We start from the raw sequence: 16303 nt of genomic DNA, 5'->3' as shown, positions 1-16303 counted from the left end.
GGTCTGCGACCTTGGAACCACCCGATATGCTAAATAGTTTCGCACTTCAAAAATGGAGGTGGGGGAAATGAGGGGTAAAATTATTTTGTGAGGTTTGGCACAAATCTGCATTTCAAATAAGCTATGTATGAGCTGTGTCTTTGAGAGAAGAACACGTGCAATTTAGTTTTGATCTTCGTTTTATAGATGTACATAAGTAATACAAGGCCTGTTTTGATTATACAATGAAAAACAAATGTGATCCAATATCGTAGTACTCTGTGTCTACTTATGTTTCTGAACAACAACTCTCATTAGTATATGAACCACCATTAATGGCTTTGGAGACCTGGAACCCCATCCTGATATTTGCTTATGAGCTTATTCCATGTGTGGTATGGGGTTCTCTCATAGGTAACCATCCTAATAGGATAGCGTTCTAATGTCTGATGGGCTCCTGGAAGAATTTAAAACCATTTCTCAAAATGGTTCTCACAGGCTCCTTCAAAATGCTTTGCGTAACATTCAACAACTACCTTCACTATGATTATGACTTAAGAAATACCATTTAAGACTTTTTTCAGATATGGGGGTGTCAAAGGCTATTTGCTAGTGGAGACCAAAAGTACATTGTATGTGTTCTTCTCAACGCTTTTAGCTGTAGGTTAACAGAAGATGTAGTTGAAAGCAGTTCAGATAGTAAAGATTTGTTTTTAATTTCACGTGACCAGAAATCTGGAGGCAGATGCCTAGGATTGGTTGATTCAACAGTCCAATAATGTCATTGAGGCCCAGGTCCTTTCCAACTTTGTGCTGGCTTCCTCAGTTTGTGGGCAATGATATCTCATTTGACTGCAGTACACAGGCATCTCATGCAGCTAGAATGACAAGGAGAGAAGAGGGACTTGTCTTTCCATGTGCCTTTTTTCCTTAGGCTGGAAATCCAAGACTTCCAGCATACATTTCCTGTCTTCCCACCACTGGTCTCATGGGCTAGCATTGGATCATATGTCCATGGATGTGACAGGATTCACTAGCAAGGGAATGGGACCACCGTGATTAGCTTGAAGAATTCTGCTTCACCCCTGGACTACAGAAGGGCTTTCTTGCCTGAGTGCGGAGGATGGTGAATACTTGCACCCCAAGGAACAGCAAGGGAATTCTGTTGGGTGAGCAACCACCAGTGCTCCCCACTGACTTTTTGGATAATAACAGTTTTACTTTAATACATAGTATTAATATTTCAATGTTTTCTCCTATTACTGAAGTATTGTCTTTCTCCCACACTGACAGAATCATCCTGGTATGCCTCTTATCCTGCGGGGAGAAACATTCGTCCTTGGGCCTACTTTTTTTTTTTTTTTTTTTTCTAAATCTGGTCCAACTAGCAGATGCTTCATCAACAACTCAAAAGCTTTTACAAAAAATGATCTTGTGCATTGCAGCCTAAATCAATCGGTTATGCAGGTAGTGATCCACATTACTTTAAAACAGAACTGAGTGGAAATGGGACTAAAAAACTGATTTTTCCTAAAATAAGACATTTTACAACAGAAATAACTTTTCAAAAATGTTTATAAAAACAAATTTACTTCAAGAAAAACTGCAATAGAGTGTAGCCCCATGGTCAAGGACATGGACTGTGAGGACAACGGAACTTGATTTGAGTCACTGTATGCTCTTTGGCAGTGATGTGACAGCAGGCATCCCCTGAAAAATGAAGAAAGTAACCAATCATACCTCCTTCAAAGGATTGTTACGAAAGTTGAATGAGGTTAAAATATGCCCATATGCCTACATACATTTATTCTTAATAGAGTGGCTACTGCATAGTAAGCTTTAGACAAATTTTGGCTGTTTTTACTTGTATCAATATCAACAAAAGTCCATAAACATACAAGTCAACGTTTTCCTACACAGGATGTGTAAAATCAAATTCACAACTTTTGGAAGTAACAACTTTGAGAAACAAAATGTGAGGGCTGCCATACAGTTCATACTGCTTTGTTATGGGAGGTCTTACATTGGTTCTTATGCCTCTTCCAAAGAGTTCTCCAGTGGGCCTGATGTTGGTCAAAACTTAAAGCCAGAATAGTGGCTTTCCTACCTGTTCAGGAAAAAGGACTGCTATTGATGCTACATATACATTAGAATCTCAGTTTCCCTTCATCTGGGGAGAAGACTGGATGTGTCAGCCTGCTTCTTGAGAAGTAAGCCGGATAAAGCATGTTGCTATTGGTGGCACAAATCTCCTAACTTCCCTAGTTATTGTCTTGGTAAGCCACATGCTCTGTAGAGTGCAGCCAAAACTACATGAACACGGGAAAAAGTTGGCAGAGTGAATAGTACATGTGGGTATAAAGATTAGTTCTTTGGCAGAAAAAAAAGAAGTTTATCTCCTTCATAAAACATTACAATTCCTTTTTGTTTCTTAGAATCTGTATACCATACCTTACCTTAGGAAAACTTCCAGTAATTATCTAATCAAGTAAAAAAGTAGCTCATCAGCTTGAGCCCTTGCCTACCACATTCTCCTTTTCGAATTTTGGGTGTGACTCTTCTGATTGGCCCAAGTGCCAATCTTCACTGACAAAAAGGCTCTTCATGTGAGAGGGCATGCATGGTATGGAGATGCTGTAGCAGCCACTTTGGCTGTAGGGGTCATGAAACTTACTTTCTGGATCCAGGACTTTGGGTTATAAATAATAAACCCCACTCAAAATAATTTAGGTAAAAAAAAAAAAAAAGGAATTTATTCTAAATGATACTGGGTATCTTAAAGAATGAAAAGCAAAGGGAAATGCCAGTATTCAATAAGGACTGAGATGTAACTAAGCATAAGGAAATGCTTGGAGCACCTGGGTGGCTCAGTCGGTTGAGCGTCCGACTCTTGATTTCAGCTCAGATCATGATCCCAGGGTCGTGAGATCAAACCCCACATCAGGCTCTGTGCTGACAGTGGAGCCAGCTTGGGATATTCTCTCTCTCTCGCTCTCTCTCTCTCTTTCTCTCTCTCTCTCTCTCCCCCACCCTTTCTCTCTCTTTCCCCCTCTTCCTCTCCCCCCCGCCCTGAAAAAATAAAGCCAGTGTTTAAAAAAAAGAAAAAGAGCTGCTGGCGGCAGGGTCATACTCACAGTACCAGATCTTCTGTTCTCCATCCTGCTTCCGTGCTTCCTTGAACAGTAGCTTCCTTCTTTTTTATCACTGCATATTGACCTCCTCCAAATGACAGAAAACATGAGTACCATCGACATGCTACCTTTGTATCTTGGAGTGTCAACCACACAGGGCGAGACTGACCTGTTCAGTTCTATTCCCAAATCCTGAAGAACTCTGCTAGGTCTAGCTTGGATCAGGGAGCAAAGAGATGGAATACCATTTGGATCCATTGGTGAGATGCCCAATCAATGGCTGCCTACAAGCAGTGTCATACTGTACTAATGTGTTGCTTCCAGTGTTTTAAAAAAATTGGGCGGGGCAGTTCTCAGCAGAAGAGGTGCCGGCCTGACTAATCCATAGATGTCCACTATTGCATGGATATACTGTGAAAACAATGCAAGGAAATAGATCTAAATTCCCATTTGCCAGCAAAAGATGGTCCTTAAGAATTTCCCATTAAAACTGTTCATTCGCTGTTAGAAAGTTTAGGATGGTGGGATGGCTGGAGGCGGTAGGGGTGGTGGAGGATGATTACACATGAAAGGAACTGAGCAGAGAGAAGGGAAGGAGGGCACATCAAGGAAGCATCGCCAACTTGAAGCAGAGGGCTCTGGACCTCCCAGCAGTTTTCGGATTAAATCCTTATGGTTCTCCCAGCTGCCTCTCTTCCCTCCTGCCTTACACCTCTTTTTAATATTTTCTCCCATCATTTTTAAAATGAAGACCTTCTGTGTTACTTATAAGATTTCTGTCCTCCTTCAGAGAAGCAGTGCTCTACTTTAGGCAAAAGTTTGAAGTAAGGCAGGGTTTTCTCTTCAGGAAAGCACTTTCCCATATCCTCCTGTTATTTTTCTTAGAACAACAAAATCTGAGGGTTGGAGTGGACCCGTCTTGAGGGTGAGCAAGTTCATCTGTTGCTGTGTATATCCCATCTCTAGCATCCATTACAAGTGGCCATCCAGACTGCTTGACCACATACCATGAAGGAGAACTCATCATTTTTCAGGAGAGACCATTCTATGTCCAGATAATTCTGACTATTAGGAGTACTTCCTTGTATTAAGCTCCTACTGGGCCAATAATTTGTCTTTTCTTGCTTCCACCTGTTGGTCCTAGTTCTACCACCTGGAAACAAACAGAAAAATCCGATCTCATTCCTGCATGCTCACCTTTCAAGAGATCATCACGTTCATTATGTTTCTCCCTATGATTGTTCTTCTCCAGGCTGAGCAAGTGTTCTTCCTATAACTGTTCTCTGTTCTATGGGTTTTCAAGTACCTCTGTTATTAACAGGAACACTCAGTTATGGAAGCATTACTTACTTCAAAGTTCTTAATTTTTCCCCCAAACCAGGCATAATCTTCCAGATATGGAAAACTCAGCACAGAAAGAACAGAACTAATGTCTTTCATTAGAAATATAGAACTTCGAGGGGCGCCTGGGTGGCGCAGTCGGTTAAGCGTCCGACTTCAGCCAGGTCACGATCTCGCGCTCTGTGAGTTCGAGCCCCGCGTCAGGCTCTGGGCTGATGGCTCGGAGCCTGGAGCCTGTTTCCGATTCTGTGTCTCCCTCTCTCTGCGCCCCTCCCCCGTTCATGCTCTGTCTCTCTCTGTCCCAAAAATAAATAAAAAAACAAAAAACAAAAAAAAAAAAAAAAAAAAAAAGAAATATAGAACTTCGAATACTACGTGGCAATGAGAAAGAATGAAATATGGCCTTTTGTAGCAACGTGGATGGAATTGGAGAGTGTGATGCTAAGTGAAATAAGCCATACAGAGAAAGACAGATACCATATGGTTTCACTCTTATGTGGATCCTGAGAAGCTTAACAGAAACCCATGGGGGAGGGGAAGGAAAAAAAAAAAAAAAAAAGAGGTTAGAGTGGGAGGGAGCCAAAGCATAAGAGACTGTTAAAAACTGAGAACAAACTGAGGGTTGATGGGGGGTGGGAGGGAGGGGAGGGTGGGGGATGGGTATTGAGGAGGGCACCTTTTGGGATGAGCACTGGGTGTTGTATGGAAACCAATTTGACAATAAATTTCATATATTGGAAAAAAAAAAAGAAATATAGAACTTCTGCTCAAGAAAATCACATTTACCTTCTAGGAAGACCAAAGCTATGCTTAGTCACTCTCATGCTGAAAATTATGTGATAATTAATATCTAATGAAATTTAAATGATAAAGAATGGTTAAATTTTAGAAGTGAATTTCAGGTGTCAGTAGTTGAAATTGGAATGGAAAGGAGGTAGGAGTATGAATTTCCATGGTTCTTCAAATCACGTGTCTGCTTTATTTCCTATTCATAAATCTAACACTATCCATTAAGTCAAAAACAGAGGTTAGACAGAGCACCTGGGCAACTCAGTTGAGCATCTGACTCTTAATTTCGGCTCAGGTCATGATATGGTTTGTGGGTTTGAGCCCAGCTTTGGGCTCTGTGCTGGAGGCATAGAACCTGCTTAGGATTCTCTCTCACACTCTCTCTCTGCCCCTCTCCTACTCATGCTCTCTCTCTCTCTTTCTCTCTAAAACAAATAAATAAACATTTTTTTAAAAAAACAGAGGGTAGAGAAGCCCATATCAGGGGATCATTTGATTCCTTTCTTCCTCTTTATGAAATCCATATGCTTAACAAACATTTGTGTCTTGGTTACATATACACATCACTCTGGGGGTAAGCACACTAATGCACACTCAGCCCTCAAGGAGCTATCAAGTTAGAAGCTGTAAAACAAGCCCTTTGCTTTCCTAATTGAAGTATGCTCTATAAGCCAGTGAATCAAGGAAGAGCAAGAGTTCACCACATTGGTTTGGGTGGCAAAGTGGATTAGGCTAAATAATTTCTTAACTTTCTTATTCCAGAAGCACAGCTAGAAGCAGAACCCAATGTAAGAATGTTGGGGTGAGGGATGACTGGGTGGTTCAGTTGGTTAAGTGTCAGACTCTTGGTTTTCCTTTCAGGTCATGATCTCACGGTTTTGGGTATTTGAGCCCCAAGTGGGGCTCTGCACTGGCAGCACAGAGCCTGCTTGGGATTCTCTCTCTCTCCCTCTCTCTCTGCCCCTCCCCTACTTGCTCTGTCTCTGTGTCTCTCAAAGAAACTTAAAAAAAAAAAAAAAAAAAGAGGGTCACCTGGCTGGCTCAGTAGGTTAAGCGTCCAACTGTGGCTCAGGTCATGATCTTGCAGTTTGTGAGTTCGAGCCCCGCGTCGGTCTCTGTGCTGACAGCTTGGAGCCTGGAGCCTGCTTCGGATTCTGTGTCTCGCTTTCTCTCTGCCCCTCCCCTGCTCACACTCTGTCTCCCTCTGTCTCAAAAATAAATAAAACATTTTTAAAAAATGAAAAAAAAAGAGAGAGAGAAAGTTGCAGTGAAGCTTGAAGGGTCAGAGAAGCTCCAGACCCATGTTAAATGGACATCCTAAAATGCACACACTTGAGTCCTGCCCTTTTCTGTACTCACATATGGGTTCATCAAGAAGACTGATTATCAGGGCACCTGGGCGGCTCAGTCAGTTAAGCCTCCAACTTCACCTCAGGTCATGATTTTGTGGGTTCAAGTCTCACCTCTGGCTCTGCCCTGACAGCCTGGAGCCTGGAGCCTGCTTCAGATTCTGTGTCTCCCTCTCTCTCTGCCCCTCTGCCGCTCATGCTCGCTCTCTCTCTCTCTCTCTCTCTTTCTCTCTCTCTCTCTCTCTCTCAAAAATGAGTAAACATTAAAAGATATTTTTTAAAAAAGAAAGAAAACTGATTATCTCAGAAAAGAATGAGGAATATTCTATTTATGTATTTCAGGTTTAAGGTGAGTAAATGGCAGGGGTACCTGGCTGGCTCAGTTGGTAGGGCACCTGATTCTTGATCCTAGGGTCATGAGTTCAAGCCCCATGTTGGGCGGGAAGCCTACTTAAAAAGAAAACAGAAAACAGAAAAAAAAGAAATGAGTGTATGGCATATATAATTTTTTCCAGGCAGACAAAATTGAAAATTTTGGATCTTAAAATCTAATATGAAATAAGTGGTGACATTTTATGAACCTTATATTAAGCATATGGCACTCGTTCTTGGTTTTGTTTTTTTGTTTGTTTCTAAAAACATTTGAATATATGACAAGTCCCTCAGCATTGGCAACAACAGTGTCATCTCGGGTACTGTTAAGACTGCATGTCAGCAAGCAAGTTTGACATTTCTTCTGTCAGCAACATATGTCCCTGACCTTCTATCTCCATCAAGGAAGTTAAAAAATTATGACTAACTCAGGACAAGGCTGGGAGCCCAGATTCCATGGCCATAGAGCTTGTTAGTTCCTTTGTGTTAGTAAAGCTAAAATTAAGGATTTGTGTCCCTTGGTAGCTCAGGAATTTCTGGTCTAGTGGGCTCAGGTCTTAGGTATAACTCTAACCTCATTTGGTAAAAAGGGAGAAAATGCACAACTGTTGACAGCTTGAAGCTACCTACCATACAACTGAGGGAAAAAATTCAAGATTGCTTACAGTGAGTAAGGTCAAGTGCATCTGTAAGGTACAACTCATTGTTGTGTTTAGCAATGTACCTAGGGATTCCAGTCTCAGTATCATTTATTCTTCTGAATTTCATAGTGCTAAAAAATTTAGAATTCATAATCTCTGCACTTCAGAATTAAAACAAGAGAGGACTTCATGATTGGGGTCCTACATTGAATAATTGGGAATACTTTAAGATTAGTTGTTTTGTCCATAAACAAAGGCAGAATTACCTGTTGCCTGGTTCCTTTACATAAAATCTTTTATTTCTCCAATAGGCTGTTCGGTTTTTACAAGGGAATTCTGCCACCCATCTTGGCTGAAACACCAAAAAGAGCAGTGAAGGTAAGCTCTGTATACCTTTCCACCAAGGGAAAATAGACTGCAGTAACACCTTCAGCCCTAAAACATCCCACAACAAACTATGGGACATTAATGTGAACTGAACATAAGATGGTAAAAATTTTAATGTGGAAATTATAACATAACTTTTATTATAATTAGGTGTGGTCACTCTCTCAAATATTGGTTTGTGGATTTTTTTTTTCAGGTAAAGGCACTCCCTTCTGATGAGGAAATTATACAAAAATTACAGTGGTGAATGAAATTCATGTAATTGAACCACAGCGGCCACAAAATAGCTTGGACATTTTTTCAAAGCAATTCATAAATTTTCCTTGGGAGCAATAATTATTAGAGAGAGAGGGAGAGGAGGGAAGAGTGGTAGAAAAACCTTTTTCCCTAAACCAGTTCCATTTTATGAACAGAGCAAACTAATAGAGTATATTTCTTTGTATATGATTCTCGTATAACACATTTATTTGGCATGCTAACTTCATTTCCTCCCCGCCTCCCAACCCCAGTCTCCTCTGTTAAAATTCTCTATTCTGGTTTTTACAAAATTATTACTTCCACTACGCCGATTTCCATTCTTTAACCACATAACTATGGAGGTTTATGTACTACTTACTGGTTCAGTATCTGGATGGGAACATGGAGATCTGGCAGGACCCCCAGGGTAGAAAGAACTAAATCTGATCAGTCTTTGATATATGTTCTCTCGGATAGAATTCCTGATCACAGTGACTCTGGCTGGCAGTGCCCCCTCTCCCAGACCAGTGACATCACCAAATACGGCTTTGTCTTTCCATAAGAAGGATAACATACACTTAGACCGAAAGACTTCCTTTCCAACTAATGACATAAAGCTTTTTTCACATACATTATTCAATATGTGTTCCCAATATTCCTGAAAGGTAACAAGGGACAGTTTATATACTTTTACTCAGTAACGTAAGAGGGTAAGTTAACATTTAGGAGAAAATAACAGATATGCAGACACCAAACTTTTACATTATGTCAAAATAGTAATTTAATAGGATTTAATTCGAGTCTAGAATTTAGAAAACAAAGCTTTAAAACATACTTCTCTATAAATTTATCCCCTTTGTTGCCGTACTTTTTGTGATCTTATATTATTACTTCAACACAAATTTCATTATAAGGATCTGAATCACAGTAAAGAATCTGGAAGAAGTTCACCAAAGTACACAAGAGGGCTGACTTGAATTATGAAATGGCTTCACTTGATAAAAGATTGCCCAAGTAAACAAACAGAGCGGAGTTCCTTTCAAAAGGAAAGTCACTTTGTCTCCATGGAATAATATATTCATTTGTTCAGTGTTTTACAGTATAAATGGAGTAAATTATACTTAAATTTTTTCCTGGAATATTTTTCCTTAAGACTGTATATTGGAGACAAATTTAATTTAAATTTGAAAGGGATTAAAGTTTATCAGTGTTGAACAGTCTTTTATGTAAGAAAAAAAAAAGTTGAGCTTTACAAAACTGAGTTAGTCTCTACTTAAAAAAAAAAAAAAAGCAATGCTCCTTGCCAGAACAATGGTTAACAGATGAACTTTTGGGCAACTGGATATGGTATATGTGTCCCAGACATCTTGTTTCAAGTCAATTTTACCTTAAAATTATTGAGACATATGGTAAGTGCATTGGCTTTTTAAGTATAACTTGGAGTTAAGTGTATCTTTGCCAGATGGATAGCACTAGTTTTTCAATACGATTCATGAAAACATTTGTTTTATAGATATTTATCTTAGAATTTGTGAGAAAAGTGATCATCTGATTGTAATGATTTCATACATCATAAACTGCTTCATTGTATATCATCAAAGTTCACTTCAGAAAAAATATGCAGAGACCATATATATGTATATATATAAATATACCCACACACGCATGCACACATACATATGTATATGTACATATGGTCTGTGAATATATATGTATGTATGTATTCCTTGGTACTGAAACTTCAATTACAATCATTATTATAATCAGAAATAATGTTAAGTTTTCTGTACTTTATTCTTTGAAATGAGATTCATCATTAAAATAAGAAGACTCATCGATGCTAAATAAATCAAACTTCCCCCTTTCACAAATTAAGACAGAATTAGTATTGCAGTTAGCAGAAGGAAATAAAGACCTCGGAAAGATACCAACTGGTCCCTCGGACATGGGAAGCACCACATTCCAGGTTCCAGGGTCTGGTCTTGAGATTCACAAGTCTAGAAACACCGTTTTTCCATGAACAGACTCTCAAGGATTGCCTAATACTAACCAGACTCATGAAAGAATATAAATTGTGAAGGCTGTTCACCACGATCCCTACACCTGCCATGGTGTCTACACATACTGGATACTCAGTCAATGTTAGATGCACAAATGAAACATATATAGAGAGAAACAAAAAGTGTATTGATTTATAACAGGAGACATTCCTATCCTATTCCCCAAAAGTCCCATGTCTACTATTCAGTCTCTGGAATACCAAGACTTCCATTTCCAGCCAAGATAGAGTAACAGAGACCAGATTTTACTCTCCTGCCTGAAACAGCAACAATAAAAATGAACAAAATATATGAAACCACAATTTTCAAGACACTGGACATCAGACAAGGAAGGACAGAGACACAGGAAACAAACGAGATGAGCTCTATGGTTTGCCCCAACTTACCGCCTTGAGAGGTTTGCCAGACCTAGGTCATGCAGGGGAGATGTAAGGAGAGCCCAGTGTACTCCCTGGGATGAGAGACAGCTGATGGGCTGGAGAGGGCAAAGCAGCTAGAGTTCACAGGACAGAGTACCAGAAAAAGAGAGAGCTCCTATGACCTGCAGAGGGACCCTGTAGATACTCAGGTGAGAACCGATGAGTACATGCATGTAAGAAAACTAGCAAGGCTTGGGAAAGATGTACAGAGCATTAGGGGGAACAGTGCTTGGCAAGCACATAGGGCTGGGAATGGTACCTGTTTCCACCAGCCAAACTGAAGGGCCTCCAAATGCACAGGGCATTAAGAGGAGTACTCAGAAGGGGTTTGCCTCAATAGCGGGGAATAATCAGCCCTAGTCTGAGCACTGCTTAGGTAGTTAAAAGCAAGATCCAAGCGGATCAGACTGTTTGCATGTAATTGAACTGCATCCCTGAACAGAATACCTGGGAGATCAGGTTAGTCATCAGACTGCTTAGTGAGCATGAGATAAAGCAAAGGGAAAAGTGCTGGAGGGCTGTGTCACCCAGGCAAATGGTACCAACCTCCCCTGCCAAACCACAACCTGACACTTCTCCGTAGACTGTATGGCTTGTGCCCCTCTCCCTAGGTGAGACTATCAACTTCTGATTCCAGTACATAGGTTATAAATGACATAATTCATTTGGATTCCAGATTTTATATTCAGAATTCCCAAAAACTTGATTGGATATGAATGTTTTCAAAACTCTTTATTCACACTTCAGTATGACTTTGGGGAGGTAACTTTATTACATGTTGACCCCCCTAATTGCATCCTTAGAGGGTAACCTCATATCTCACATGATAGGGTAATTTTATCACATCTATGCATTGATCAGTGTTGTGAATGAGAAATTACCGAGAAGTATCATGAAAGCCATAAAGCAGTAGTGTTGTATAGAGAGGAATTAAAATAATAGCTAATCTCCTAGTTCCTAAGAATACAGTTCTGGCATGATATCTTCTAATCTTTGAACATGGGAGACATTCAGTAAATATTTGTTGAATGAACGAATGTTTTTTTTAGTAAATATTGGTTTCAGACTGTAGTAATGACATTTACATAATTTTACTATTACTGAAACTTTGTTTTAAAAGATTTTAGCTTTTCCTTCCTTAAGATCCTGTATTATTTATTTGAAGCACTATCTGCTTATTAGAATATATGATAATATATTGTTCATTACTTTTGAATTCAGTACATTAACAATTCATCACTATGATCTATGGGGCTTCTTTATTCTCTGGAACCAGAATCATTTCATCCTAGCCATTCACTGAAAGTTTCCAGAAAAGTCTGATGAGCACCAATCAGCTAATTAATAGTAGTTTGGTTTTTAAAAACAATTTTAGAGATGGGGAAATGAAGAGCCTAAAATTGCCCCAACACATAGACTTGGGATTCCCTGTGAGAATTGCTACAGTGACAGGCCAAGTCCATATCCCCAGACTTCTCCCTTGAGATCCCAATATGGTCCTTAATCCTTCGTAATTACAGAAAATTGGAAAGAAAGAGAGAGAAAGAAAGAAAGAAAGAAAGAAAGAAAGAAAGAAAGAAAGAGAGGGAGGGAGGGAGGGAGGGAGGGAGGGAAGGGAAGGAAGGAAGAAAGACAAAAATCAAAACCACCTCCTCACAGCGGAAGGGAACCACGTAGTGAGGCCTCTTGTGAGGTCCATCCATCCCAGAACTTCCTTGAACCCAATGTTCAGTTTTTTCAAATGTGGGCCATGACACATGAGTCCTAAAATCAACTTAGTGGGTTACTAGATTTAATGGGTCATGACCAGAATTTTTTTTCATGAAACAGAATAGAAACATAGTGCATTACACATAGTGAAGGGGTAAACATTGTTTTATAGCAATATTTTGTTTCAGTTAATATAAGCGTATACTGCATTCGTGCGTGCACGTGCGTGTGTATGTGTGTGTGTGTGTGTGTGTGTGTGTGTGTGCGTGTATGTGTGTTAGTGTTACATAAATACTTTTTACCTAGATTGTGGTCAGAAAAGTTTGAAATCTTCTGCATTGAGGGACTGTGGGCTTCTAGGGTCAGGGAAGGCAAGACCTCAACAGCAAGAAAACTCAAGGGCAGAGAATCCCAAACTGTCAACAATCACGGCTCAGCGATGAGTGAGCACGTATTGTGGTTGAGAGTATACACAGCCTTTGCAGTTATGGAGGGGAGTGTCAGTCCTTCCACTCACTAGCTGCAGGACATGTATCTACAAAATGAGAATCATAGTTTACTATACCCTGTTGCCTGATGGGTTTGTATGGGTTCGATGCAGTAGCACATGCAAAGGCCTTAGCATGTTTTCTGGACCACAGCTGGCTATCATGGGTGATACAAATAACTAAGGATACTAAGGATCTGTGGCTTCTTTATTAGTCAAAGTAAAGAAAGAGAATAAAAACTAGGATATTCTAAAAGTCCTCTTCATGCCAGGCATGTCATAAAACCTTACTTAAATTCTGTTATGTTATTTTTTTTAATTTTATTTATTTATTTTGAGGAAGAGAGAGAGAGAGAACAAGTGGGGGAGGGGCAAACAGCAGGAGAGACAGAATCCCAAGCAGGCTCTGAACTCACAAACTGCGAGATCATGACCTGAGTTGAGATCAAGAGTCAGATTCTTAACCAACTGCACCACCCAGGCGCCGCTTAAATTCTATTATTTAAGGAATACTCTAGAAGGTAAGTTTTGTGTTCTCCAAGGCTAGAAAGGTCAGGTGACTTGCCCATGCTTTCACAGCTAAGTAGCATAGGGAGGATTCAGTCCCAGGACTGCTCCCCTCAAACCCCACCAAGGTGACTGTCAAAGAATAGTGATGATAATGACCATTAAAAAATGAAGGAAAAAACTTATCTTTAAAGCCTAAGACAATAACTTTCCTTCCAAAAGTCTACATCCATAGTTGAGCTATAGAAGCATGACACAAGTCATTCCTAAGTCTTTAAAAGGATCAAAATCTATCCAGTGATAAAATGATTTTAGGTCTACCCAACGACTCACGGAGCCATGTTTATGGAACTACCTCCTTCTAACAACAGAGGATTATTTAACCCCCAATTCCACTTTTTTTCCTTCCCCCATTTTATTGGATTATAAAGTATAGAGTAGAAGACACTTGAGACCATGCCATTTCTGGGGTCTTAAAAATCAGACCCTAGCAGGACCTAAGATTGTGCCCTATCAGTGATATAGGCAGCTACCTAAAAGAGCACCCAGGAGCAAAACATCATGATCAAGCAGAGTCGTTGCCCAAAATGCAGAGTATAGAAAGAGAAGAGAGAAATGTATTGGGGAACATTGTATGAAGTCTGATTAGATTTGCCTCCATAGAAATTTATTTGCAGAGAAAATCCTATTACATGTTACCTAATGAAGGAATATACAAAATCTTCATCATCATCAAATTTTAAAGGAAGGAATAAACAGTGTTCTTTCTTTATTCACGTTGAAGACAGTCTTGCTTTAAGTCAGGATGGACAAGCTGACCTCGTTAGGTCTTTCTCTGTTTTACCAGGCGGTCTTCATCATCAGTGAGTGTTTAGACATTCCATGAAACAAGAGAGATACACAGCAATATAAATTCAAGTTAAAGATGAGAAGTGGATGTCTTTTACAAGTGGGCTAGAAAATTGGGCATTCACTGGGAAAGCAGTTCAGAGAGAAAACATAGGAGACCAGAGATTTCAGGTCTCTATGCCTATAATTTTGAATCACTGCCATCAAAAAGAAGTCTATTGATGTCTGGGGAAACTGAAAATGGTCATGGTAAATGGAAGCTGTATGCTTCATTTACTGCTATAAAGGATTCCATCAGCTCTTCTGTAGGTTATTATAGTTGCATTTGAAAATGCCAATGGTAAAGTAAGATTCAATAGTAACTACCCGAGACCAGATTAAAAACTATGTTCGATGGTTTATCATTTTCTAAAATGCTGGTTAATATAATGATTGACTAAAGAAATTTGAGTCAATTAAAGGGTTTGTTGCAGGAAATTGTTATAAATCTCTGGGTTTGGTTTTATTTCACAGTTTTTCACCTTCGAGCAGTACAAGAAATTGCTAGGATATGTGTCACTGTCACCAGCATTGGTAAGTGAGAGTATTTATTATACTTAAGTGTGTGAGTTATTTCATAAAGGAAAATCTGGAAACAAAAACCCTTTTGATTCCCCAAGCCCAGCTACTAAAATATGAATTCGAGTTATTCAATGTTCAGCTACTTGTTGAAAGCCATCTTCCTAATAACTCACAATTTGGCTATTTTATAGTTCCCGGTGATGAATTTATGACAACAATAATATGTGTGGAAGGACTCATATGAGATATGGTCAAGAATATAAAATAAAGAGTACATTTGTCAAAGATTCTGTTAAAGCCGAAACATGCATATGTTTACCTATATACTGGACGTATCTATTTGTGCAAAAGTCAGTATGCCTAAAACATTTCCTAACAGGTCACTTTTCCAGCTTTTGCTCAAGCTGTAGTAAATAAATATAGGACTTCAAGTCACCCTGTAGTCAGATGCAGAAGGGCCTTTTGTAGTTGAGAACAGTGATGTTACAATGACACATCTCAGTTGGGGTGCCTGGGTGGCTCAGTCGATTAAGCCTCCGACTCTGTTTCAACTCAGGTCATGATCTCATGGTTCGTGGGATCAAGCCCCAAGTTGGGCTGTGCTGACAGCATGGAGCCTGCTTGGGATTCTCTCTCTGCCCAACCCACCCCCACCCTCTCTTTCTCTCTCAAAATAAATAAATAAACTTAAAAAAAAACAGTGACACATCTCAGCTATTACAAGAAAATCGTTTGGTGATTTGAACATTTCTCCATGCCACTCCTCTTCTTCTTGGTGACTTTGCTGCTTTTCACAAGACAGATTATATTGACCAAGTGGGTTTTACAAGTATGTGTGCAACAAGAGCCCAAGAGAGAGAAAATGCACTATTTTTTTCTCCCACCAAATCTGGAAAACAAAGCAAAACAACATATGCATTGGTCCTCTAACTGACAGTGTACCTTCCAGCCCCTGGAAAAGTCCCCCAGTTTATCTTCTCAAATGTACCTCAAAACTCAACCAGAGAGGCAGTGTTCTGAGCTTCAACTTTTCAGTTACTTAACTTGTAAAGGTTCACTTCAGAATATTTACTCTGCCAAATAAACTGTCCAAGAAGAAGTATCTGTTATTTTTAAAACCATACATGCCTCTTTTCTAGGAAGCTTCCTGTTAGGAGACTTTTTGTCCAGCCTCCTGCCTAGACAAGTTGGCTGTGAAGTAACCTTGAATGGAGGAAGTGGCAGAATGAGTCCTAATATTAGCTAAGATTTTTTTTAATGCCTTACTGTCGTCTCTTAATGTCACTCTGAACATTTAAAACATCTTGGTAAAGACAGGATTAAAAACTTCCTAGCAAAAGACAATAAAATGTGGTCTCCAGAGGGCCAGCTGGCTGTTCCAGTGTCGAGCATTGGTACCATGTGAGGGACGGCAGTTCTCTCCACTCTTGAGAATTAAAACAGAAAAGCATTTGGCCACTCGAGCTACTATAACTGAATGCATG

At 39.7% G+C, this 16303-nt stretch overlaps 1 protein-coding gene across 18 annotated transcripts in view; it reads left to right on the top strand.

Moving 5' to 3' along the window:
* The window catches only part of SLC25A21 (solute carrier family 25 member 21), a 481661-nt gene that overhangs the window by 414999 nt on the left and 50359 nt on the right, over positions 1-16303 (top strand). For all 18 annotated transcript variants that reach the window (XM_060619552.3, XM_060619553.3, XM_060619551.3 and 15 more), the window contains 2 exons: positions 7914-7980; positions 14772-14831. In XM_060619552.3, coding sequence (XP_060475535.1) covers positions 7914-7980; positions 14772-14831 — 127 coding nt within the window. The remainder of the gene's footprint in view (positions 1-7913; positions 7981-14771; positions 14832-16303) is intronic.

This window comes from Panthera onca, chromosome B3 (assembly GCF_046562875.1).
Source record: "Panthera onca isolate mPanOnc1 chromosome B3, mPanOnc1 haplotype 2, whole genome shotgun sequence".
Taxonomy (NCBI): domain Eukaryota; kingdom Metazoa; phylum Chordata; class Mammalia; order Carnivora; family Felidae; genus Panthera; species Panthera onca.
This window is presented reverse-complemented; position numbering and strand designations above follow the sequence as displayed.